Genomic DNA, 26,057 nt, shown 5'->3' with positions numbered 1-26,057 from the left:
TGTCACCTTGGGGGCAAGTGAATTCCGATTTCTGTCCACAGTACCTAAGCCCAAATTGCAATGCCAGTAATAAAATGAGAGCCTGGAACAAATCAACACCTGGGGCTGCCGAGAGGGATGTGTTTGTCTCGGGGCAGGGGCTGGATGGAAGCTAAATGTGTTCCTAGGGAGAAACATGTCAATAAGAAATCTTTTCACCAACCTTTGATGGATGTGCTAATCTTCTCAGGTCAACACAGGCTCACCCCCGCAATGCACTATAATAACTTACTTAAAAAGCAGCTGGCTTCTACAAATGGACTGCTCCGTCAATGTTTAGATTTACTTCTCACCGATGTATTTGCTTATCAAATTGGTACTTACTATATGCAATAAGAGCTCAATTGTGCATTTTGACAACCAAAGAGGCTACAAGAGTGACCAGATTTGGGGAATGAGTGTTCCTTGCTACCAGTTCTGCTTGACATCCAAGCTCTGGACAGAAAACAAGATAACAATAATGTCAGATGGGTGATTCTCACTGTGTTAGAGCAGCAGATGTAGATCAAATCCAGTCCATGGCCTGTATTTTACAAATAAAGTTTTATTGGAATAGAGTCACATCCACTTGTTTACTCAGTATCCTTGGCCATTTTTATGCTATAAAGTTAGGGCTAGGCAGTCACGAGACAGACCACATGGCCTGCCAGGCCCAAAGTATTTACTTTCGGGCCTTTTATAGAGCATGCAGGCTGACAGCTAGCCGAGTGACAAGTGGCATTTGTCTTACTGTATACTTGCCTCCTTTTCAGAGGGAACCAAAAGGTTACAGTGAGAATATGTGGATCGGAGCCCAGAATGGGGCACATACCTGGAAGCTAGCGGTTGGGAGGTGGAGGCAGGAGGATTTAAGAGTTTGAGGCCAGCTTGGGCTAGATGAGAACTAGTCTCAAAAAAAAAAAAAGATGACATGTGCCTTAAGGCTTTTGTGATATCCAGGAAGGTTTAAAGAAGGAAATTACAAATGCAAACCACTAGACAGTATCTCTAGGCAAGAATTTCAATGAACTATTGGAGAGCAAATCAAGAGCCGGTACAATATACATGATTATCGCTTCATGGCATTCCTTGTGTTGGCAACAGTACACCTCCTGCTGACAGAATTCCAAGTGGCTGACAGACTGCATCCACTGTGTCAGTGTATGGGCCTCTTTCTCTGAAAAACGCCCAGGAGAGATGAAGAGAACACATCCAAAAGTAAGAGGGTTCTGGAGGCATTCCCTAGGGTCCCTGTGCCCGGGACTCAGAACTTGAGGGGAATGACAGGCCAGTATTTTGGCTGCTTTTTGTCACAGTACTTGTCAAAGCTCAGCTGCACAGCAGCCTCCATGGCCAGGATCTTGGGGGCACTGTCCCCATACAGGTGCTTCATCTCCGCTTGGCGCCGCTCCCCGGGCTTCTCGGATGGGGGCTCCGCTGACCGGTGGTGGTTGTAGTACAGGCCGTGGTCAGCATTCACATAGTTTTCCAGGCGCTCTGTGTCTAATTGCTGTTGTCGCCCTGGGAATGGATAAGACCGTGACCATAAAATGTATGCACATGCAGGAGGGAGAGGGTCTGATGAATGCTGTCACCACTGCTACGACAACTCACATGCCACTCACTACAACTCACGTGCCGCCCGTCGCCCCTAAGGTCTTTCTGTTGCCCTTCCCAATGGTAAATGTGGACCCTGTTGGGCAGCTGAGGTAGTCTTCAGATCCTGAGGCATGGCCTACAGATTCCCATTATCTATTAGTAGTCACAAAGCTCACTGTTCACTTCCTCAGGGGCCACTAGCCACTGACAGAAACGGCAAGATGCCACCAAGAAAGCCATCATTCCAATCTGCTAATCCTCTGCAGCAGACCTTGAAAATACAAGAGAAAAAATGGAAACACGTGGCTTTCTGTTGTCATCTGCTGGGCCACGAACGGCAGTCCTCGTTTACTTTCATGTAATGCTCCCCCATGAGGGGGAAAGTTTTCCTTCAGAGTCCAGTGTTTCAAGAAGCACATCTCTAAAGGTTACATCGATCTGGGGGTGTGCCTACGCTGTGCCATGTGTGGAGGTCGGAGGACGGCTCTCGGGAGTCAGCTCTCTTTCCTCCACCATGGGAGTCCTGCGCATCAAACCCCACTTATCAGGCTCGGCGGCAAGTGCTTTTCTCCACTGAGCTGTCTGTCTCGCCAGCCTCACTTCCTTTCTCTCCTTTTGCACACGCATGTGGTATGCCTGCCCACATGTGACCTTGGAGGCCAGAGGTTGATGTTTAGGAGTCTTCCTCAGTTACTATCCACTGAGTATATATGGAGGCAGGCTCAGTCATTTGAACCCAGAGCTCACTGATGCAGCTAGTCTGCTTAGCCAGCTTGCTCCTGAGACCTTGGCTCCATTTCTCAAATGCTGGGATGACAGGTGGACTGCCACGCACATCTGGGACTTTAGGCGCTGAGGTCCTAATTCTGATCCTCACACTTGTATGACAAGCGCTTTACCCAGAGCATCTACCCAAGCCCCCAAGAAGCAGTCGTTACTACCACAAATGAGGTATGGACGAGGGCTGGCCTCTCTGCATCTGGCTCAGTGCCTTCCTGCTCCATAAAGAATCTGCTTTTCCAGGTGTGGAGTATCACTTGTCATTTCACAGCTCAGCCCAGGTGAAACCTGCAAGTCTACTCATTTAGTAAATCCCTGTCAAATGCGCATTTATTCAATGCGTGCCCCTTTTCTACTTTCGTTTAAACCACATCAAGTCCCAATAGTATAATTTTTATCCCTATGTAAATAGCCACATAAAGATGTCAGCGGAGCGATGCTGCAGAGGGTAAAATGGAGCCAGCTCCCACAGATTTTGCAAGAGACTCTGTCAAGAGGGAAATGGATAGCAGAAAGCACATTATCTGTAGCTGCTATTGTTACCAAGAGGAATGCCTCAAGATAAGGAGCCAAGATGGCTGCAGGGGAATAAAACAATGGAATAAATCACTCTTCCCTTGTTGGGCCATTCTCTGCTAGTATCTGGAAGGGAAGACAGCGGTGAGCTAATCAAGTGTGAAGGGAAGACATTTATACAGCGACTCGCAGTCACCCTTGTAAATCCAGTTCTTTATCACTAACACCTTGGAGTTGGCGAGAAGGAGTTCTACAAACCTGAAACCATTATTAAGACTAGATAGAGCTAGGCCTGATGGCACACGCCTTTAATGCTAGCACTCTGGAGGCAGGAGCAGGGCGACAGCTGGGCGTTCCAGACCACACTGGTCTGCATCGTGAGTCCAGGACAGCCAGAACTGCGTGAGGAGACCCTGGGGAGCACACCCTGCTGTTGCAGAGGATACGCATGTCAATAGAGTGCCGGAGTGGGGCAGCTCACACTTCCCTGTAACTCGAGCTCCAAAGGGTCTGGAGCTCTGAGAGCACCCCCACACATTTGGCACTCACACAGACATACACATAGATAGATAGATAGATAGATAGATAGATAGATAGATAGATAGATAGATAGATAGACAGATAGACAGGCAGATAGATATGGCTTGTCCACACATATCTGGCCACTGTTGTCTTAGAACATTTTACTGTCACATGGGGAAGTAATGTACAATAAGGCCAAAGACCGGGAAGCCACAGAAAAGAGATGTGTATTGATCTTTACTGGAAGATGCACGTAAGAGGCCTAATGCACAAATGAACTGGCGGTCACCAAGAATTTGCTTCAAAACTCTGCTCTTTCTGCCAACTTTAAAACATCAGCATTTCCGCTGCTCAGTCCTCAGAGATATGTACACTCTACACCCTTACACCTGAGTTCTGGTAGGAGTTTGACGGTGACTGAACTGGGCCCCAGTTAGCCAGGGGAAATGGCCATCTCACCTCTGACCTCACTTCTAAAGGAAGAACAATAAAAAAAAACCCAAACAAACAAATACCTGAGTCAAGGAAAAACACTGTTCTCCATCTGCTTCTTTTTTTTTTTTTTGTTTTTTGTTTTTTGTTTTTCGAGACAGGGTTTCTCTGTGTAGTTTTGCGCCTTTCCTGGAGCTCACTTGGTAGCCCGGGCTGGCCTCGAACTCACAGCGATCCGCCTGGCTCTGCCTCCCGAGTGCTGGGATTAAAGGCGTGCGCCACCACCGCCCGGCTATCCATCTGCTTCTTATTGCTATCGATTGCTGTGTTTTTGATGTGGGAGATCGGGTGGAATCCTAGCCTGGGACTGTCTTTTCCTTGGGCTCATCCCCACCACAGTCCTGGAATCAATCACCTCTGGTTCTTCTGGCAGAACTCTGAAGTAACCTTAGATTGCCCGGGGAGACACAAAGTGTTTAACAAGCACTGGGATCTTCACTTAGCCCAGGCTGGCTATGTAGCCAAGGTGACGCCAAACTTTTCATTTTATGGTCTGCACCTCGGAGGTATGGGATTATAGTAGAGGGCCACCATGCCTGGTTTAGACAGTTCTGAGGACGGATCTTCAGGCTCTGGGCAGGCTTAGGCAAGCACTTGAGCAACTGGGCCATATCATAGACGTAACAATTTAGTTCAAAATTAAATACTCTCTGACCAACAGGCTGTGTACTTATGATCAGTTGGTGTCTGAAAATACTATAAAACAGTGGTTCTCAACCTGTGACACCAGACCCTTTTACAGGGGTCACCGAAGACCATTGTAAAGCACAGATACTTACATTACAATTCATAACAGTAGCAAAATTACAGTTATGAAGTAGCAACAAAGATAATTTTACAGTTGGGGTCAGCACAACATGAACTGTGTTCAAGAGTCACAGCATATGGAAGGCTGCAAACTACTGCTTTAGAATACACTGATTTAGAGAACCAAGAACTGGATGACAGGGGCATGAAGGCCTCTAATCAGTCTGTTCATTAGTCATTGCTTTCTTCCTTTCTGCCAAGGAAAGAAAGGATCCTTAACTAACCCTCCACATTTTCTTTGTCAAGGTCATTTTCTTTGTCAAGTGTCAAGACCACTGGATAGTGAATGATCCATCTGAAGCCGAGTAACATCAACATCACACTGGAGACAGCTGAATGGTTGCCTCGCATGGCTAACAGGCTGGGTCATCTTAAAATTGAAAACAACGCTAGCACTCAATGTTATCGAACATTGTTTTCTCCTAGGGTTCTAATCGTGAGTCTTGATTAACAACATGACCTCACCGAGGGACACCTACGATACAGTAAAGCCCACCTCTGCATGTGTGGAGTATTTTTCTAGATGATCAACCAAGGAAGAAAGACCTGTCATGAACGTGGGTGGTGATACTCAAAAGCCTGGGGCCCAGAGAGAATAAAAGGCTTAGCAGGAGGGAGCCCATCAGCACAGGCATGTTCTCTCTGCTTCCACCTGATGCTCTGCCATGATTCCACCCGATTAGCTTGGAATAAAACTTCTGAAACTCTGAGCCAAAATCAATCTTTCCTTCCTGGTTGACGGGTATTTTGTCACAGCCACGGAAAGCCTGACTAACTTAAGGGCATCTGGTCAAGGGAATTTACTAACTACAAATCAAAACAGCACTCAGAGTTCCATCCCCGCTTCAACACAGGGCTGAAGCAGGCTGCGCAGCCTTCCCTTACCACCGCAGCATCAAAATGGGAGCTTACTTGGAAAGAGGGTTTTTGCAGACAGTTAAAGATAATGGGGGGATTGTATGAGATTAGGGCAGACCCTAAATCTAATGAGAGTGACCTTCCATGAGACAGAAAAGGACACAGAGACACACAGGGAAAGCCATGTACAGACAGAGCCTATGAAACTGCTCCCAGTGAAGGGATGCTGGGAGACACCAGAAGCTGCCAGAAGCAAGGCTTTAGAGCTTTATCAGAAGGCAGCCCTGAGGATACCTTGATTTTGGGTTTGAAAAGATAAACCTCTAGCATTTCACCATGAAATTTTCTGTAATTTTCTACAGCAACCCTATAAAGCAAATACAATCATTTTCATGTGGGGTCAAAATAAACATACCCCATCTCCAACCAGCAATATATTTTAAAGGAAAAATATCACTGGACTCCATCTAAGCTTAGGGTACATGGTTTTGACATGTTTCTGCCTCAAGTCTATGCATCTATATGCATATATATGAGATGGCTCAGTGGTTAAGAGTTCTGACTGCTCTTGCAGAAGATCCAGGTTTGGTTCCCAGTACCCACAGCAGGGGACTTACAACTGCCTGTAATTCCAGGCTCCTCTGGCCTCTACAGGCATGGTACCAACACTCTTAGAGCCTTCCCCACCTCCCCACACCTAATTAAATATGATTTTAAAAAAGAGATATTACTAACGTAGAATTACAATCCATAATGGGAAAAAATAACCACAGGAAGCTCCTTGGACTTGAGGGAAATTCTACACAGCAGGAAAATACTCATTAAATATTCCACAGATAATTAGCTCAAAGGCAGAACAGTTTGAGAGACAAAGCACTACAATAATGAGTATTAAAGAATGTTATTTCCCCTCATTTTTTTAAGATTAGCATGTCTTTCCGATGAGATGTTCTGCTATGGTGCCAAAGTTAATGATGACAGCCCTGCCAAGGGACAGCACAAACTTGAATACATTAAGAATGCCCTTCTGGCTCATCAGCAACAGATTCGAAACACAGGTGCCTGCCAAGCAGAGTCGCTTGAGTGGTCTCCTCATTCTGTGCCCACTGTTCCACGTTAAATGGAACCCTGATGTTAGTGGACAATCACCATTTCAGCTTTTACAAGGAAAGTGCATTTACCCAGCCCCTTCCATTTTCTCTGACCTTCCACATCCATCATCTCGATAGCTGCTTTTTTTTTTCCTTCTGAACATCTGTACTGATGAGATGAATCCAGACGGTGGAATGGTGCACAGTCAGGGTGATTTCATACTTTAATCACATTACCTAAACCAAACAGCTCAGGAACACTGCACTATAAGCCTTGCTATATGCTCTAGGTTTTCTAGACCCAGGGAGGAAGTGGTGGGTTTTCAGTGCACTGTCTATGGACACAGCAGAGGAACCCCTCTGAATGGGATACACAGAACATAATGGAGCCAATGTTTCCAATGAGATGCACAAACACACCTGGGCTCTTTAGTAAAAATACCACAGTAGTCTAAGCACCAAGTGAACTTACCTTTTCTCTCATTCCCAACAGATGGTACTGGTCAAAGTCTAGAGCATGCTCCATTTCTCCACAGCTACCTGTTAACGGCCATCCTTCTAGTACATGGACACTGGCTCTAGCACTTGTTTGTAACAGTAACTGTGTGGTGGCTGTATATAGTTCATTTGAAATAGGATTTTATTTCAACTTCATTTAAGAATACCATGTTCTCTGAGAACACGTCCTTGTTTTGAGCCAACAATCACCCTTGAATCACATCTAATAAAGACCTGACTGGCACCAAGACCACAGGGGCAATATTTGTTTTGGAGGGCTTTCTTTCCTATGGGGGATGTTAACTTTCATTCATGTTCCTTCTAAGTATCAGGGAAATAATCATGCAGTTTCAATTAATGGCCATTTATGGACTAAAATTTCCCCTTCTGAAAGCTAAACATATTTTTCCTAATAACTGAAACTACAGCTGACCTTTAAAATGTTGCAAGTGTCTATTTTCTCATAAGTAATATTTGGAGGAAGTATGTTAAGAGGAAAGGATGACATAACATAATGGAAAGCATAGATGCTCCCAACACACAAAAGGAGTTTTTTCTTTTTGCTCTGCTGGGGATGCACATGCTAGGCAATTACCTTAGCACCGAGCTACAGCCGTATCTTCAGAACTTGTGTGTACGAGAGTGCCCGCAGAGGCCTGAGGTCGGTGTTGGGGGTCTCCCTTGACTGCTCTCTACCTTTAAAAACTTTCTTTTTATTGAGGCAGGGTCTTTTCAATGAACCTGGAGCTGCCTGGAAGGCCACTCTAGAAAGCCAACTTGCCCTGGGGATCAAATCTCTGCCTCCCAAGTACTGGGGTTACAGGTAGATGTCATGGCTGGCCAGTTTTTGTGTCAGTACCAGGCCATGATCCTTGGTCTTTCCACTTGTGAGAGAAGCACTTTATCAGGTGAGTCATCTCCATAAACCCCTCCGGGGTTCCTTATCCTACTTCATGTTTTGCGTCATTTAACTGGGAAGGGTAGACGACACAGACAAGAACATGTGGTAGTCCAGGCTGAACAATTGTATGTAACAACTCACTGATGACGATGGGCTGTCTAACTCACGGTGGCTGACTACTTCTGAAATGTTAAGTTTTAAAAATTCAGATATGCAGCAGGGTAGTTGTACTCTATGCACTCAGGAGGCAGAGGCAGGCAGATCTCTATGAGTTCAAGGCAAGCCTGGTCTACAGAGTGAGTTCCAGGACAGCTGAGGCTACCCCGAGAAAGCCTGTCTCCAAAAACAAAACAAAATCCAGATATGCCTTTCTTTGGCAGTAATATTTTACAAAATCCTATGTTCTCTATCTAACACATGCAGTGTAACACTCACAGTGTTACAAGTACAGGTGAACATGCTCCAACACCTTACCTCTTCATTTGTGGTATATGTCTTAAATTAGACTAATGACCATTTTCTATGAATTTTGAGAAAAGTTAAAATTTATTTCTGGGGATCAAGGAAAGAAATGTACTCTATGGGCCTCATGAAATGGGTTGGTGGGTAAGGGCACTTATCATCAAGACCAATGACGAGTTCAAATCCTGTGACCCATATGGTGGAAGGAGAGAACCAACTCCGGCAAGCATGTCCTCTGACCTGTAGTCCCCCCATAACTAAATAAACATAACAAAAAAATGTACTTTGTGCAAAACACAAAGTATTGTTTTCATATAGTTGTTTGGATACATGTTCTTTTTTAATTGAATATGCATGAGTGTTTTGCCTGCATATACGTTTGGGCATCATGTTTATGTCTTGTGTCCCTGAAGGTGAGAAAAAGGCATTGGATCCCCTAGAACTGGAGTTACAGGTGGTTGTGAGCTGCCATGCGGGTGCTGGGAATGGAACCTGGGTCCTCTGGAAGAACAGTCAGTGCTCTTAACTGCTGAGCCATTAATCTAGCCCCTGGATATATTTTCTAATATGCATCAAAGAAATCAACAGTTTAATCAGAAGAAAACGGGTAAAAACAACAGAACAAATGGTTTAGTGAAGACTCACTAAAGGAAATAATACTTCATCCAAATCTGCTGCTCAGTTCCTCATCCACTGGGGATCGATAAATGCTAATCTATTGTTAAGAGGGCACAGATATTTTAAAATGGAAATGAAACTTTCCTACTTTGAAGCTCCTAGGTTTCTGTTTATTAGAAAACTCTGGGCAAGGAGCTGGCCTCAGTGGTGCATATCTTTACTCCCAGGATTCAGGAGGCTGAAGCAGGAGGATCATAAGTTCTAGGTTAGCCTGGGCCCTAAAGGAAGGCTCTGTTTTAAGAACCCAACCAATCAACCAACCAAATGAAAATTCTGCATAAAATACACAATGAGACCCTACTGAAAGGTGTATTGAGACTGAATACTGGTTTTAACAGGAAAGAAATGTCTGTAAATTTTCAAGGGAACTTATAACAATAATAAATGGTCTAGTGAACACTGGCAATGCTAAACAGAAGAAGTCCTGCTTTTGGATGTACGGTGGTAAGACCTGTATTGCAATGCTCTAACCTGTAGTATGGACCAAACAGGAAAGCTGTACGTGCGAGGCATTTTGTTATTCTCTGTAGGTTCACACTGACTCTACATATAGGACCAGCTCTGAGCTGCGGCCCTGAAAAGGGTTCAGATTCATAGTGCAGTATTTGGGAAACCTAGCAGTGTCAAGGAGAAGCATGGCCGAGGGAAAGATGCATGGTAGAGTGCAGTCTGGAAGAGTTAAATCCTAACAGTAAATGAGTAGCTGTGTCATTAACCTCCTTAAGCCTCACTTTTCTCATTTGTGAAATGAGTCCCATGCCTTGAGGGACTGCTGCATGGATTAGAGAGGGCATGTACACGTACACACATACACGTTCTATCTGGTTCAGTGTCTAATGCTCAACAAAAAATGGCAGAGGTATTATTAGGAACTCAAATGAACAGTCCTATATAAAAACTCTGAGGACCAATATAACTCAGGTACAACATCAGCATAGTTTTTCTGGGCTCAGGACTAGATTTAGATTATTCACTGGACCTAAATGAAAAGTTCTAAAATAACCTGATGTGTTAGAGAAGAAAGCACATGCAAATGTCAGGGCAGTGGAAAGAGTACAAGGCAACAGGCCTGAAACTTACGCCGCTCTTCTCGGTGCCTCTCGGTCTCTGCAAAGTACTGGCGGAGCTCCTCGGTGATTTCCATATTGCTCAAGTCGCATTCTACTTCGTTATCTGAATCGGACTCCATCTCTTCGTCTTCATGCAGGGCTTCATCTTCTCTTGCGGAGGCCTGGGTTCTACTGCTATCACACAGAGGCTGCCCAGTGCTTTGGAGATGTGAAACACTGTAGGGAGGCTCCTGCCAGGCCATGTGCTGGCCTTGAACATTCCACGGATGCCTAGCCTCATAAGCAAGAGAGTTCCACGGAAGAACTCCATGAGGGGAGAACCACGGGGACATGAAATGGGAATCCCGGGACTTTCTGTAGGCATTCTGGTGGCTTCGCATCCAAAACATTGCATGATGATAATGTCGCCAGTATCTTGCATAGACTGGGTGAGAATACCAAGATGCAGTAGCTCTCCATTTTGATGTCTATGGAATGGACGGACATATAAGACAGACTTCAAATGGACATATAAGACAGACATGGTTCATCCTTTAGAGAATCTTCAAATGTTTAAGCAACTAACCAACAGCTATTTACTGAGTGTTATCAGTTACTTTTCTGTTACCATGATAAAAATACAGAAGCAAGAACAGTTTATAGAAGAAAGTGTTAAAGAGGGGTTTGCACTTTCAAAGGGTTAGAGTCCATTATGGCCGGGTGCTTTGTTTGTGCTCTAACAAATACAGCTTGTTTGGAGATCAGTGTGGGAGCTAGCCACTAGAGGCCAGGCAGTGGCGGCACACACCTTTAATCTCAGCACTTGGGATCTCAGGCCTTTGATCCCAGTACTTGGGAGATACATGCCTTTAATCCCAGGGCTGGGAGGAGAAAACAGGAAGTGATGAGGCAGGGGTGGAGAGAGGAGCTTGGCTCCCTTCAGTCTGAGGATTTCGTCAGAGGTAAGAAGTCTTTCCAGTGGCTGGCTGTTTTGCCTCTCTGATCTTTCAGTTTTCACCCTGCTATCTGACTCCGGTTTTTTATTCTTAAGACCAATTAGAATTTGCGCTGCAGCTGGGAGGTATGGCAGCAAGTAGCAGACACAGGAGCCTGAGCAGAAAGCTGAGAGATCACATCTTCAACCATAAACTTGAAGGAGAGAGTGAACTGGAAGTGGGACAAGGCTATACATTCTCAAAGCCCCCTCCAAGTGATGTACTTTCTGCAGCAAGGCTCCACTCTCTCATAACCTCCCCAAACAGTGTCACCAAACTGGGGATCAAGTGTTCATCAGTCTAGAGGGAACATTGCTCATTCAAACCACTACACTAATCTACAGAATACCTACTTTCCATGAGGATGCTACTAAGCTAAAGAAAGAAAGAAAGAGAGAGAGAGAGAGAGAGAGAGAGAGAGAGAGAGAGAGGAAGGGAGGGAGGGAGGGAGAGAGAGAGAGAGAGAAAGAGAGAGAGAGAGAGAGAGAGAGAGAGAGAGAGAGAGAGAGAGAGAGAAAGAAAGAAAGAAAGAAAGAAAGAAAGAAAGAAAGAAAGAAAGAAAGAAAGAAAGAAAGAAAGAAAGAAAGAGTGTAAAATAGGTTTGTACCCATGCCAGGGAGCAAATATATTTCCTAAGTTACCCACAGGACTATAGCTGAAGGTTATGGAGTCTTATATGATATGATGGTTAATGTTGACAACACCATAGGATCTAGAATCAATTGAGAGGCAGCTTTAGATTCTCCTGGGGGGGGGGAGGATTATCTTGTTTATGTTAATTGAGTCAGGAAGACCTGTCCAGTAGGTGGCACCATTTCCTGGCAAAGATTCTAGACTGTATAAATGGAACAGAAGCATGCATTCATCACCCCATGCTCCTGACTGTATATGCAACATTACTGCCATGATGAATTGGATCTCTGAACTGGGAGCCAAAATTATTTTTTTCTCCCTTAAGTTGCTTTTATCTGAGTATTTTATCATAACAATAGGAAAAGAAACCATGACATTGAGGACAGAGACAAATAATGTTTTCTTTAAAAATGTTTCCATATGATTCACAATATTTCTAGTAAGAGTTCATTTTAAGTTTCTATTAGTATATGTAATAACAGTTTCAAGGACAACAACTTCATACTTGTACGTAATGTATTTTGATCGTATTCACCCCATTACCCTCTTTCACCCCCCCTACTCCTAATGCTGTTCTTCCCAACTAGTCCCATTTCTACTTTACTGCTTGTTTTTGTTTTTTGTAAGACAAGAAAAAGTTCCTGACATCTGTCATTTTGGCTATCTGCACTAGCGCCAAGTTAGAAATGGCCTGCCAATTCTAATGACCACACTAGCCTCTGGTTCCTTTTCTTGTTTCCTACTAATCTTCTGGCTTACTCCACTCCTCGATGTCTGAGACATATATCTAAGACGTAGAAGATGGTGCTTTAATTTTTAGTTGTCTGATAGACAGGCTGAGTGTCCCTTATCTGAAATGCTGGGGCCAGAAGTGTTTCAGATCTCAGTGGCGGTTGGAATGTCTGCATATATATTTTTTTCACTGGAAATCCACAATCTTCACTACCTCAAAATCTGAAATAGGTAGTGTGTTGTGTTGGAGTACAAACACCTTTGGACTCTGAGTGTTTGGATCTGTGATACTCGGACTCCTTTTCCTTGGCTCAGCATTGTAAAACGGGCCATCGAGGACTGCTAGAGTTGAACAAAGGGTGCCGTGCATGCCGGGCACGTGCTCTACCACGGAGCTCTGTCCCCATCCCAGAGGTCAAGAAAGACTAACTTTACCAAATTCCTAAGAAGACTAGGGAACCTTACCATTGCTGCTATCTCTGACAGCCAATGTCCAAGTGGGCCCTGAAAGACAAACACAGTAAGAACATTTCATCAGCACTGCTGTAAGACAGTCACAGCTACTTCATGGTCTTCAGAACAGCTCATAAGAGGTTGCCGCTTGCCAGCATCACGCCTGATCTTCATGCAACAAGAACCTGTCATCTGGCTTGTGACCTTGTGGTCTGGGGAAGAGCAATCCCCTTAGGTATAACTGAGTCAAAGGACCATGCCTGGTCGTGTATTCAACTACTTGTTTACTGAAAGAAAAGTCTATAAAAATAACTACATAACTTAGTATGTGTATACAAATAATGTATGGAGCATGGGCTTCAAGCTTACAATATTATTTTACTAGTTTTAAGCACAGGCTAATTAATGTCTATTTAAAATAACTTTGGTTTCTCTTTTTCCTCTGAACACTTATTTCTTATTTATTATGTATGTGGTGTGCTGTGTCTGCCACGGCATGTGTGTGTGCAAGTCACATGTGAGTGAGTCAGTTCTCTTTTTACCTGTGGGCTCCGGGATTGACTCAGGTTATCAGGTGACCCACGGGGCCATCTTGCCAGCCCAATCTTGAGGCATGAGAGGAGACTATCTTTCTGACTGACTGGAAGCCTCTGTTAGGTCTTGCCTTAAGTTTGGGACTTGTAGAAGCCTCTTCAAACAAGAGGATTCTCCAGTCTCCACTTTGGTTTTGGTTTCATAGGATATTCTTTCCCTAATCATCCTGCTTCCTTGCAGGAGGCTCCCGAGGCATGGCCTGATCTAACAGCTTCTGCCCGAGAGCTCTGCCCTGCAGCACTGTTCCTTTTCCTACTACCTAGCCACCGGTGTACTTGTGTCCACTCACTCATCCATTGAATGACCTACCTAGAAAGTGAGGTCTCAGCCCCACCTGCACATCTTTTACAAGCCATTTAAAATAAAGGTTCGGGCGGTTGGGACCGCTCAGCAGGTAGACGTGCTTACCACACAAGACTGATGACCTGGAACTCACAGTGGACAAAGGTTTCCACAAGTTGTCCTCTGACCTTGGCCTGTACACACCACACCACACCACACCACACCACACCACACCACACACACACACACACACACACACACACACACACACACACACACACACACAAATAATGAATTAAAAGTTAATTTCCTCTCCTTGGTTAGAGTTTCTAAAATGTCTGGCAACACCAGAAAGTACTTCTAAAATAGTTGCATCAGGCGTGGTGGTACATGCCTGTAATTCCAAAACTTGGGAGGCTGAGGCAGGAGGATTATCATGAGGTCAAGGTCAGTCTGGACTACAGAGATCTTGTGTCAAAACAAACAAACAGATAAACAATTAAACAAAAAAAATCTTAAAATGCACATAACTTTAAGATCGTATGAAACAAAAACACAAACAATGTGATACTTAAGTTTTTAGAACCTTTAGAAATCAGATCCTAAAGAAACCCCATTTGTCTTACTTAACTAGAAGACAAGACTCCAAAAAAGCCCCAAACTATTCAAAATCAAGCTGACCTATTTTGTGACTTCAGTGAAATGTTTTCATGGGTATGTTAAAAAACGAAGATGTCACATTGTCTATCCTTGCTTTCAGATTTATCTTAGAGAGAATCATTCATAATGAAATGTAACAAGCTTTCAAGTAGGGCATTGCTAAGAGGGTCGCCATGACCTTCTGCAGACTTCTCTTAAACACACATACCTCCCTGCATTCAGGGATATGCACACAGGCAGTGGATGGAAACCGAGAGAAAGTTATCAAATGCAGTAAGGGTGTGAGCCGAATTGATCTTTTCAACTCTAATTTAAAGGTTTCAAACAGGGTCCATTTCCTGGAAACACAGCTAGCAGCTAATGCTCTTTATGGGCTACGGAGGAAATAGAAAATAGTCCGTAATTGGGTATGTTACCATCCAACAAAATAAAATGCAAATGCAATTATGGTAGAAATCAGTGCACACCTAAGTGCTCAACTGCAAGGAAGCCTGTAAGTGGCTAATTCACTAAAGCCAGCTTTCATATTTCCATCAATGAAGCCTGAAGAGCTTTCAGTGCCGGCAGCCCACAATGACATCGATGTGAACGCTAGTGAACGAGTGTCTTAATCAAATCTGTTTTCTAGGTTAACAAAGAGCATAGGAATTAAATACGAAAAGTCCAAGAGTCAGCATGTGTCATCTGGAAATAAAGAGCTTTGCATCTCTTAGTTGGGTGTGGCGAGGTAGTACATGCCTGTGATCTCAGTTCTCACGAGTCTGAAGCAGAATAGAAAGTCTGAGGCCAGAATTGGCTACATTAGCAAGTTCCAGACCAGCCTGAGCTATATAGGTGTCCCAAAAAAAAAAAAAAAAAAAAAAAAAAAAAAAAAAAAAAAGTAAAACAAAGCAAACTGCTTGGGATCTAGACTTCATTCCATGCCTTACAAATGACAGAAGCGGGTCAAGTCTGATAATCTCAAATGTAATATAAACCCCATTGTGAATGAACATTTATTATAGGTCAAATCTTGTTTCGACTTATAATTGGGAAGATCCAATCTGGCCTTAAAGGTACTAGCACATTCTGAAAATCTATGAGACAGCTGAGGCTCTTCTGCTACAGCTAGATGTTTAGGTAGTGTGGGAGAGCAGGTAACCCTTGAAGAGGTTTAAGGGGAATTAGTGACATTTTCCCAGCAGCTAAAATGTCAATGGCTATGATTAAAAGGGGCTTCAAACGGGTTCTAGTTTGCACAGAGGTTGCTTATGATTTGGGTTCAACAAATAATTAGGTAGCAGGGTTGTAGTGATACTATGCTCACTCTAAGCATTTCTGCAAGCCAGACGCCAGGAAAACCATCTTTGCTCACAAAAGAAATTGAGTTTTAGCTTCCCAACCAGAAATGGTTCATGTTGAGCCTGGTGTCTCACCACCTAGAAGATAACCTAAGATAACTAATCAAATTCTGTCATTCATGCTGAGGGGAGAGCAATGGTCCCTGTGCAAGCTAAGCAAGCACTCTACAGAGTTCTAAACCCGGTCCAGCTACCAGACACTTTGAAGACTTAGGCCATAAAGGAAAGAGACAATTTATGTCAATGATGGACCATAGGAACTTCGCTAGCAATTTTGTTTGGTTTTGAATACCAAGTAGAAGAGGAATTCAATTCGTTTTGGTCACTGGAATACTTAAAATCAAATTGCTGCCTGCCATCCTTCAGAGTAGTGTCAGTGGGGCTGGATATCAGAAATGCTCACATCACCCTAGGCTTTGATACTTTTCCTTCCTGAATTCCCAAACCATGTTCTTTTAATGTTAGGATCCCCAAGATCCTATAGATATTCAAATGAATAATTCTGAAGAGTTTGAAGATTTGCATTTACAAATTAATCTTTCAAACTCAAATAAGGCCAGGCGGTGGTGGTGCATGCCTTTAATCCCAGTACTCAGGAGGCAGAGGCAGGTGGATCTCCACGAGTTCAAGACCAGCCTGGTCTACAGAGCGAGATCCAGGACAGGCACCAAAACTACACAGAGAAACCCTGTCTTTAAAAAACAAAACCAAAACCAAACCAAACAAAACAAAAAAAAAAAAACTCAAATAAGATAAAGCACAGAGAAACACGCTGAAGGAATAGCAATCTGCACTGAGCTTTATATAGTTATTAGCTCAGTATTTCTAGTATTACTCTTCATATTTTATGCTAGCATTTTCAGTAAAGGTGCAGGAAATATTTTAGGGTTGTGGGCCACATATAATCATTTTTACATAATGTTCATGTTTGCTTAAAAAATCCAACAAAACAAGCCCCCTCCCACATTTTTAAAACATTAAAATCAGTTCCTAGCATCCTGTTGACTACAGTTTTAGGTTAATATGATAATATTATGTTCTACCCCTATTATATTGAGCATTCCAAATGTTCTTCACTTTCTACTTGGAAGTCAGTGGAGGAATCATGTAATTCTTATATATTTCACAAATTATTAGGCTCTACATAAGATTAGCAGAAACAAGAAAGAAATTAGCATCAACTCTAATCTTGCTAAGTGATTCCTACTATTTGGGGCAAAAGAAGAAAAATGTTTCCATGAATAAGTAAGGAAATCGGAACATTTATTAAAGCTCTTCATAGATATTGAAAGACTTAATTAAAAGCACCAACAAGGGCTGCAGAGATGGCTCAGGGGTTAAGAGCACTTGCTGCTCTTGCAGAGAATGGGTTCGATTCCCAGAACCCACATAGGAGCTCACAACCATCTGTAACTCCAGCTCCAGGGGAATCCCATGTGTCTTCTGGCTTCCTTGGGTGTAGTGCACTTACATACACGCGGGCCAAACACCCATACATGTAAAACAAAAATAAATAAATCTTTTCTAAAAAGCGATAACAAAAGAGACCAGTGAAATAGTATCAATCGACCAGTAGAAAGCATGGGGAGGCCCATGATTTCTGACGTAGACAGCTAACTTGCCAATGCTAGACAGCAACAGGAAGAAGCAGGTCTGGCAGGGTTTTGAGTAGACAGACACAGTCTTCTTGCAAATGGGCATGTGTTCCTAAAAACACCTCCTCTCCAAATGAGTCTGGTAACATTTTTAAAGCTGGTTTAAGAATTTAATAATAATAACTTGGCATCCCTGGCAAAGCCAACTCTGCAACATGGCCAGGCATTACAGCATTCTCATCTCAAGAGAAGCAAGTGTACGGGAGGGGAGGGGCCCCGCAGCGGGTCTTAAAGTCTTCCATTTTACCTTTCACGCCCCCCACTCCCGCCGCCTCCCCCCCCCCCCCCCCCCCCCGCCCCAATTCTCCTACTCCCTTCTGGAACAAGCCTCCAGGGACAGAACAAGTTTCCTTCTGAAGGGCTGGTAGAACTGAGAGAAAAGGGATTGGCAATGTCAGGGAAGGCCGGATCCACAGCTCTGCAAACTGGGCAGCCCTCCACAGCCAACACAATGGCATCATGGTCACCACCCAGCTGAGCTTTGGGGAATACAGAGACCATTCATTGTCCTCAACCACCAAAGAAGGGAGGAAAAAAACCACACCAGCATTGAGGTCATTCACTAAACACTGCTGAGGCCTACAGACTAGACAGAGCCTCCCAGTCTTGAATGATATATTTTCCCATACAGCCTTTCTAAGGCAAAAAAAAAAAAAAAGAAAGAAAAAGAAAAAGAAAAAAGAAAGAAAGAAAAAAGGAAAAAAAAAACAAAGACAAACAAACAAATCCACCCAAATAACCCATTTGTTCTGCAGTCTTTGCTTGCTCTGAACGATATAATTTTAAATGCATAACTATGCATGAAGAACAACAGTTAAAAGCTTTGTCATTTTTCCACAGATAAAATGTGACTATTTCCATTAAATTACTAAAAAACTCCACATATAAATTGCTTTGTTGAAAGCACCTACAGTGCTTTATCGAAAACTCTGTTGAAAGTATGTATTCTTTTTATTGCATATTTACAGACTTCCTTTCTTCAGGAATATATTTCTTATAAATATAGGATGACAACCAGAGAGTGAAGACCACAAAGTCCCTCCAAAACTATAATGGTGTATTCTATCTAGAACAGGAATTTTCTTTCTGCCTTTTCTTCCTTTCATACAATTTTGAAAATTAAACCCGTGCAAGCTCATCTGCTTTCACTTTTGCAAAGGAAGATAGTTAAAATCAGTTATTGGATTAGTTTGTGTGGGTACAGCCTGGAGGACCAACACTTTCCTATTGAGGCTCCCACCAATTTGGCTCCGAGCCAGACTGATAGTTTGGGGATGTAATTAAGACCCTCAGAACACACTGCCACAAAGGAGGAGTATGCTGGAGACTAAAACAAAGCAAATGAAGGTGCCCCGAGTAACGGAAGTTAAGTCCCATGTGATTCTAAGAACTCTGCTTGAATGAACATATAATGTGAACCCCATCAGAGATGCCTTTCAATCGCACAAATACCAACAGTTAGCTCAATGAGGAAAATTAATAACATGCCGACTTCTGACAGTTTGCAGCCTGCCTCCTACTCTGGGTGTCTCCATGCCACCCCTAGCTGGCTGTGGTAGCTGGTTGAGCACATCATGGATTTCTTAATACGGCTTTGTATGGTCCCTACTCTGTCATTTAGACACTAAAGATGGCATAACTCCAAGCTCCATTTTAAAAACAAGAACATTTGTTGACTGTGTGCATGTGTCAGGTTTGGTGATAAGTGCCTTTACTCACTGAGCCACCTGGCCAGCCCCCCAAAGTCCATCTTTAGCTGGACACGGGGCCTGCTTACAGGCACACATCTTACTATGTTTCCGTCTGTAACAGCCCCCTTTAAAGCTGAAGATGGAGGGAGACAAGTACTATTTAATTCCTTTTCACTCTCTCAAGCCCAGGTTTACATTTGTTTGGGCGCGGCAGTAAGTGTTGTCACGAGGAAGGCGTGGGGAGTAGGGAAGAAGACTGAAAGGAGATAGTTAACAGCTCTTGCCCCTCTCCCCCCCATACAAATCACATTCCACCCACAGAAAGGCATTGTTTAATTTCCCAGCCAGGGTGGTAAACACTTGTGAATGGTTTTATTTGCAAGTCCACTGAACCCTTATGTGGCAAGTGTCAATCAGAAATGAACTACGAGGCCATGAAAGAGCAGGGTACTGAGTCAGGAACATCACAGGCAACAGGAGAACAGAAAACGGGGACAACAGAGATGGGCAATGAGAATCCAGTTCAAAAGAAACAGATGGCGTTCGTTCCATTTCAAGCATGTGTCTTTCATACAACATAGCCTAGTGTGACCATGAAAGAATGGGGGCCCAATAGAGCACACACTCCAAACAACTGGGACAGCAGTGAAAAATCTTTAGTTTAAGCAGTTAAAGCCACTTTTAGATTTCCACAGACTTATTTCAAATTTCTTTCTATAGAAAGAAACATATTCCTAAAAATTCCATGCTAATTTCTTTTTCTGAATACTGTACTTGCTCTGGGCACTTATTTGGAGGAATGGATCCTACAATTTATTCCTTTTAGAGTTCCCATTTTTCTTTCCTTTTTTTTTTTTAATTTTTCCAGACAGGGTTTCTCTGTGTAGTTTTGGTGCCTGTCCTGGATCTTACTCTATAGACCAGGCTGGCCTCCAACTCACAGAGATCCACCTGCCTCTGCCTCCTGAGTGCTGGGATTAAAGGTGTGTGCACCACCACCTGGCCATCCCATTTTTCTTCCAACAGAGAGAATAACAGGTATTATCTCCTGCCTTTGGAGGCTACTGGAATTGTTGAAATTGTCTGTTGTATCCTGATAATATTCTCTCCTACCTCTGCTCCCCCAAATTATTAAGGGTGCAGTAACTTAAACCGTAAAAAGCTCCAAATGTTCTCAGCAGTACATTTAAATACATTAATATATTTTCAATTTATCTGGCCATAATCAAACAGTTATAATTTGCATTCACTGTCCAAGTGCTTTATCAGTGGATTTCCTATGTAAAGAAGTAATTCTGAATGTTCTGTATTGTGATTGTGAACTCTCTTATCTAGCTATACTTCAGCAATGTTTAATTTCCTGCAGTCCGTCTTATCTCAACTTCTCCTTAAACGTTGGATTTTAAAAAACACAAAATATTTCTCTGCCAGCGGTAAAATCGTTTTAGAATGAAAATGTCTCTCTGCAACTTTAGTTTGTATACTTTCCCAGTGCAGCAGTCAACAGAGGGGATTATACACTTCACTATGAACTTGCCTGTTAGGTAATTTCCACTGAGAGCCCTGACCTACAGAGCTCAAAGCTGCAAGGGAGATGAAAGAAAACTTTAAAAAAAAAAAGGAGCCAATATCTTAGACATCCTTCCAAGGATGTGTCCCAAGCTAGGGTTGGATAGGCAAAATCAAATTCACCTATAGACCTACTGCAAAACGATGATTTACAGCACATTGGAATTACACATTTGAATCACAACTTAAAAAAAGTTCCCATGCTTGTGCCTCACTTCTAAAGATTTGGATTGGAAATTGTCTGAGGTGGGGGCTTGAGCATCAGAATTCTTAGCAGGCATCCAAGGATTAGGAAGCACGATGGGGTTGAGAGCATAAATTAGAACCAGGCTTCTTTAAACAATACGTTAGAGTTTGGAACTCTCATGGGTCTCTCCAACCACCTCGTGCCGCCGGATGACGGTAATTAGAGCCACAACATCACCGCCAAGACAGTACTCCAGGCTGGGGCGTCCAGGCTACTCCCTTACTCCCCCAAAGCAACCCATCAGTCCCCGAAGTCACCTCGTGGGCATGCAGCTTGCAGATCTCAGGCGGTGGGCAACCACGGGCCCAGTTCTCGGCGAAGGGGGGGTATGGTGGGGGGGAGAGGAGACACAAAGAGGGAGGGAGGTGTTGCCTGGACAACTAGGAACGCGCTTCCGGTTCGGGTCCAGGAGGACGGAAGTCCCGCCTTGGCCGCTGACGTCACCTCGCGTCCGGGGCTCCTGAGAGCCTGAGGGCGGCGCGGGAAGGAAATTCGCCTGTCCGGGAGTGGCAAAGGCGGTTAGAGGGCGGTCCCGGCCGAGAACTGAGTGCCTATTGGGTTCCAGGGCGCAGCCAGAGCCGAAGCGGGACCGTTAGCTCCCATTTTTGTTCTGTTTTCTTTAGCGTTCACTTTCTTCCTACTTAACTAAAATGGAGGGTGGGAAATGCTACTGCTTTGAAAATATAGATTCACGCAGATCTGAGCCCTGTGTATTTAACTGCCTCAGTCTGCTATTTTTCAACCTTAACTTGTACCTAGCCTGATAGACGGTGCACTACCTCAGACAAAAAAAGTACCAACAGTTCTGTCATAATCATCCGCAGTACACGCCCTGCTAGAGTCGCAGGAGATGCCTTAATAACAGATATAAACTACTAGAAGTATGAGTGGAAATATTTGGCAAAATGTGCCATATCTTGTGTCTGCATTGTCTTAAAGCGTCTAGGCACATGTGGCTTTGAGATATTGAAATGTGAGCGTTTTTGATGTGCTGAAGTAAATTCCATAGTATATTTTAAAGAGTTAATATTGAAGACAAGAATGTAAAGTATCTAGTTGTTGTTGACATAATCTCACTTTTAATTGGCTTGAAACTCACCATGTAGCCCAGGCTGGCTTGAACTCACAAGAGATTCACCTGCCCCTTCTGTGCTGGGATTAAAGGCATGTATCACCAAGTCTGGCTTAACTATCTCAAATTTTAAGCAATCTTTTCTACCAGGCAGTGGTATAGGTCAATTGACAGAATGTTTGCCTAGCATGCCTGATGCCCTGGATTATACCCCTAGTGCAGCTTAAAACTGACCATGGTGACACACCTGTAATCCCAGAATTCTGGAGATGGAGAAAAGGTTGTCTTTGGCTGCACAGTGAATCTGAGGCCAGCCACATGAAGCTCTGTTCCAGGGAAAAAATCCTTGCCCTAGGGAAGGAGAATTTACCTTAAATAAGAGTAAGATTAATTTCATCTTTATATTTTTACTTTATTAATGTGTCCAGTAGAACATGAAATTGTATATGTGGCATAAATAGTTATTTTAACGGAGAGTAGTATTTTATCTACTCAATGTACACTGGTGAACAAGACAGTTTTTTACTTCCTAAAATTGATGGTTGGGTAGAGAGCAGTAAATGACAGTGCAATTATGTTTCCTTTTTGTTGTTGTTGTTTGTTTTAGAAAGAGACTATGTAGCCTGGGATAGAACTCACTGTGTAGCCGAGGGTGAACTGGAATTCCTCACTTTCTTGCTTCTATTTTCCAGGTGGGAAAGTGTTCACTACCATAGCTGGCATATTGTAGTAAATTATATGAAGGATATGTTGCAGAAAGGGACGGTGCATGCATTTGCATGCACGCAGTTTGATTTAGGCAAGAAATGACTTATCTATGGGTAGAAAGGGCTGTGATGTGTGTATTTGTAGGAGTGTGAGCATCTTCTGGGAAAAGTCAGGGATATCTTGAAGCAGGCAAGTCAGTTGGAGCCTCAGGGAAGAAAAGAAGGAAAGAAAAGAGGGTAATATAATGAGAAAGAGCTGGGGTACTCTTAGGAAAGGCAGAACAAGGTGAGACTTATAGTAAATTTGTTTCAAATATCCTGAAATACTGTGATATCTACACACACACACACACACCAGTATGTATGTGTACACTATATTGTTATATTACTTTTACTTTGGCTTTTTTCTTTTTCTTTTTATTAATTTTTTTCATTTATTTTATATAACCACAGTTTCTTCTCACTCCTCTCTTCTTGTTCCTTACCCCCACCTCCTGTCTACCCTCCCCACATCCTCTTTTCTTCTGTTCAGAAAGGGGCAGGCCTCCCATGAGAGTCAACAAAGCATGGCATATCAAGTTGAGGCAGGACCATGCTCTTCTCCTCTGTGTCAAGGCTGGGCAAAGCATCCCAGCATGGGGAAAAGCTTCCAAAATGCCAGCTCATGTGCCAGGTCCTGATCCCACTGTTAGGGTCCCCACAAACAGACCAAGCTACACAACTGTCATTTGCATGCAGAGGCTCCCTAGCTGTTGGTCCAGAGTCCATAAGCCTCCAAGAGCTCAGTTCAGTTGTCTCTGTGGGTTTCCTCGTCATGATGATCTTGAGCTCCCTTTGTAGCACGAATATTAAAAGGTCTTATTAATGAAAACAAACCCAGGGCCAGATATTGGGTGAACACTGAAAGATCAGAGAAACAGAACCAGCCACAGCCGACCTCACCTTGCCAATTCCTCAGCTGATCCTGTTTCCTCACACTAGAAGCCTCTGAGTCCTCATCCAAGTGGATCTCAGCTGAACTGCTGCTCAAAAGCCTAAAAGCTTAACCAGCCTAGTTCCTGATCCTCACGCCTTATATACCTTTCTGCTTCTCCCATCACTTCCTGGGATTAAAAGCATGTGTCACCATGCCTGGCTGTTTCCAGTGTGGCTTAGAACTCAGAGATCCAGACAGATCTCTGCCTCCAGAATGCTAGGATTAAAGGCGTGTGTGCCACCATTTTCTGGCCTCTATGTCTATCTAGTGGCTGTTCTGTTCTCTGACCCCACATAAGTTTATTAGGATGCACAATATATTGGGGAACACAAAATCACCATACCCTCTTCTTTGTCTTCAACTGGACTCCCAGAGCTCGTCCTAGTGCTTGGCTGTGAATCTCTGCATCTGCTTCCATCAGTTACTGGATGGAGGTTCTATGATGACAGTTAGGGTAGTCACTAATCTGACTACAGGAGAAGGCCAGTTCAGGTACCCTCTCGACTATTGCTAGGAGTCTTAGCTGGGTCATGGCTTTTGTTGCAGAGATCCAGATGAGTGGTTCAATTGATAAGAAGTAGGTTTCACTCTCATAACAGTGAGTGTGAAGAGTCCAGAATAATGTGGCAACTCCATGGGATGAGAAATTCATCCTCTACCTGTCTTTTAGCTTCATCCATCTTGCCTTCCTGACTCTGAGAGCTTAGTCCGATTTGACTTACCATGGCACCCTTTTTTTATGTTCAGTGGGAAGGGGAAAGGGAAACCCCTTTGCATACCCCTTCCTACCAGACACAATTCCTCAGCACTAGTCACATTTGAGATTGAATTATTCTGTGTTCTGAGGACTGCCCTGTGTAAGATATCTAGCAGCATATCTGTCCTCTACCTGCTACATGCTAGTACCATCCCTCACAAGTGACAACTAAAAAAAAAAGTGTCCCAACATATTGTCAAATGTCTCCTGGGGGCAAAGTCACCCTCAGTTGAGACTTATTGTTTTAGGACTTGCCCACAACACTGCTCAGTAGTGGTTCAAATATCACAACTCATCCATCATAAAGACAAAGCACATTTGGAATTTTCTGTCTTTCAGGTGGTCAAGGTGCCCACAAAAAGTTAGCTGAAAATGAAGTCAAGATGCTAGCAGATTTTCTCACCCCCCATCTCTGATTGAGGTGGCTCTCTTCTTGGCTGAATTTTAGTTGTTGTTTATTTTAAATTAGTTGCATAAAAACATTGGTGGTGTTTAACAGTGAGCCCCTAAAATGTGAGAACCCAACCCCTTCCAATCCTTAGTGCAGAAATTAATGCTGTCCACAGACAGCAACATAAATGTACGGATGGCATGTGATACTTTTGCTTATGAATAAAGGGAAAATTACTGTGAATAAAACAAAAGGTGAGAATTCCGTTTAAGAAACTGGTCATTCTCCACAGGGGGAAAAAGGATGAGAGGACTTGGAAAGGATGGGGGGAGGTTGAATTATTACTTGTCTTGTAGTGCCACCTGGTGGGAATCTACAATTTGATCAGGCCTCATCTAGCATTTTCTTTCGTTCTGGTTTAAACTTCAGCTTATGGGAACGTTTAAAAGGTCACCTATGATGACCTGTTAAGTGCTGTATTCTCACACTTGAGACCATTGGCATTTGGGGCTGTGTAACACGTGTGGGGGCTGTCCGATGCATTGTAGGGTATTTAGAAACATACCTGGTGTCTCATGTTGCCCCTCATTCCTAAGAGATAGAAATCGTGTCCAATGTTCCCTGTGGCACAGGATTGCTCCTGGCTGTGAACCACTCCTTTAAGTAAGTCATGTACATTTTTCTGTTTTTACAGTTTGTATAGCACAGTAGTCTTAGAGCAGCAGTTCTCAACCTGTGGGGTGTGACCCCTTTGGCAAACCTCTATCTCCAAAAATATTTACATGATGATTTGCAACAGGAGCAAAATTGCAGTTATGAAGTAACAAAATAATTTTATGGTTAGAGGTCACCACAACCTGAGGAACTGTATTAAAGGGCCCCAACATTAGGAAGGCTGAGAACCACTGTCTTAGAACATCCGGGGAATGGCTGGCATGGTAAGGATAGGAAGACAGCGCACCAAAGAAGTGAGGTTCCACTTATAAATATCCTGCTACAGCTATGCCCTCCTTTCCACAGTTTGCAAAATGC

At 43.4% G+C, this 26,057-nt stretch overlaps 1 protein-coding gene across 1 annotated transcript; it reads right to left on the bottom strand.

Annotated features, from left to right (window-relative positions):
* Positions 1–567: 567 nt before the first annotated feature.
* Gemin8 (gem nuclear organelle associated protein 8) lies at positions 568–21,506 on the bottom strand. The gene is made up of 4 exons (XM_006973194.4): positions 21,380–21,506; positions 13,097–13,135; positions 10,303–10,759; positions 568–1,539 (listed from the first exon to the last, which is right to left on the bottom strand). The coding sequence occupies exons 2-4, from the start codon at positions 13,097–13,099 to the stop codon at positions 1,283–1,285; spliced, it is 717 nt and encodes a 238-aa protein (XP_006973256.1). The 5' UTR covers positions 13,100–13,135; positions 21,380–21,506; the 3' UTR covers positions 568–1,282.
* Positions 21,507–26,057: the final 4,551 nt, after the last annotated feature.

The sequence above is a fragment of the Peromyscus maniculatus genome, chromosome X, assembly GCF_049852395.1.
Source record: "Peromyscus maniculatus bairdii isolate BWxNUB_F1_BW_parent chromosome X, HU_Pman_BW_mat_3.1, whole genome shotgun sequence".
Taxonomy (NCBI): domain Eukaryota; kingdom Metazoa; phylum Chordata; class Mammalia; order Rodentia; family Cricetidae; genus Peromyscus; species Peromyscus maniculatus.
Note: the sequence above shows the minus strand (reverse complement) of the source record. Positions and strands in the feature narration are given on the sequence as shown.

Excerpts from the sequence above, each read along its gene's own strand:
- Gemin8 (XM_006973194.4), bottom strand. Across the intron at positions 1,540-10,302 it reads GAGGCACCGAGAAGAGCGGC|GGCGACAACAGCAATTAGAC; the intron begins GTAAGTTTCAGG and ends ATCCATTCCCAG.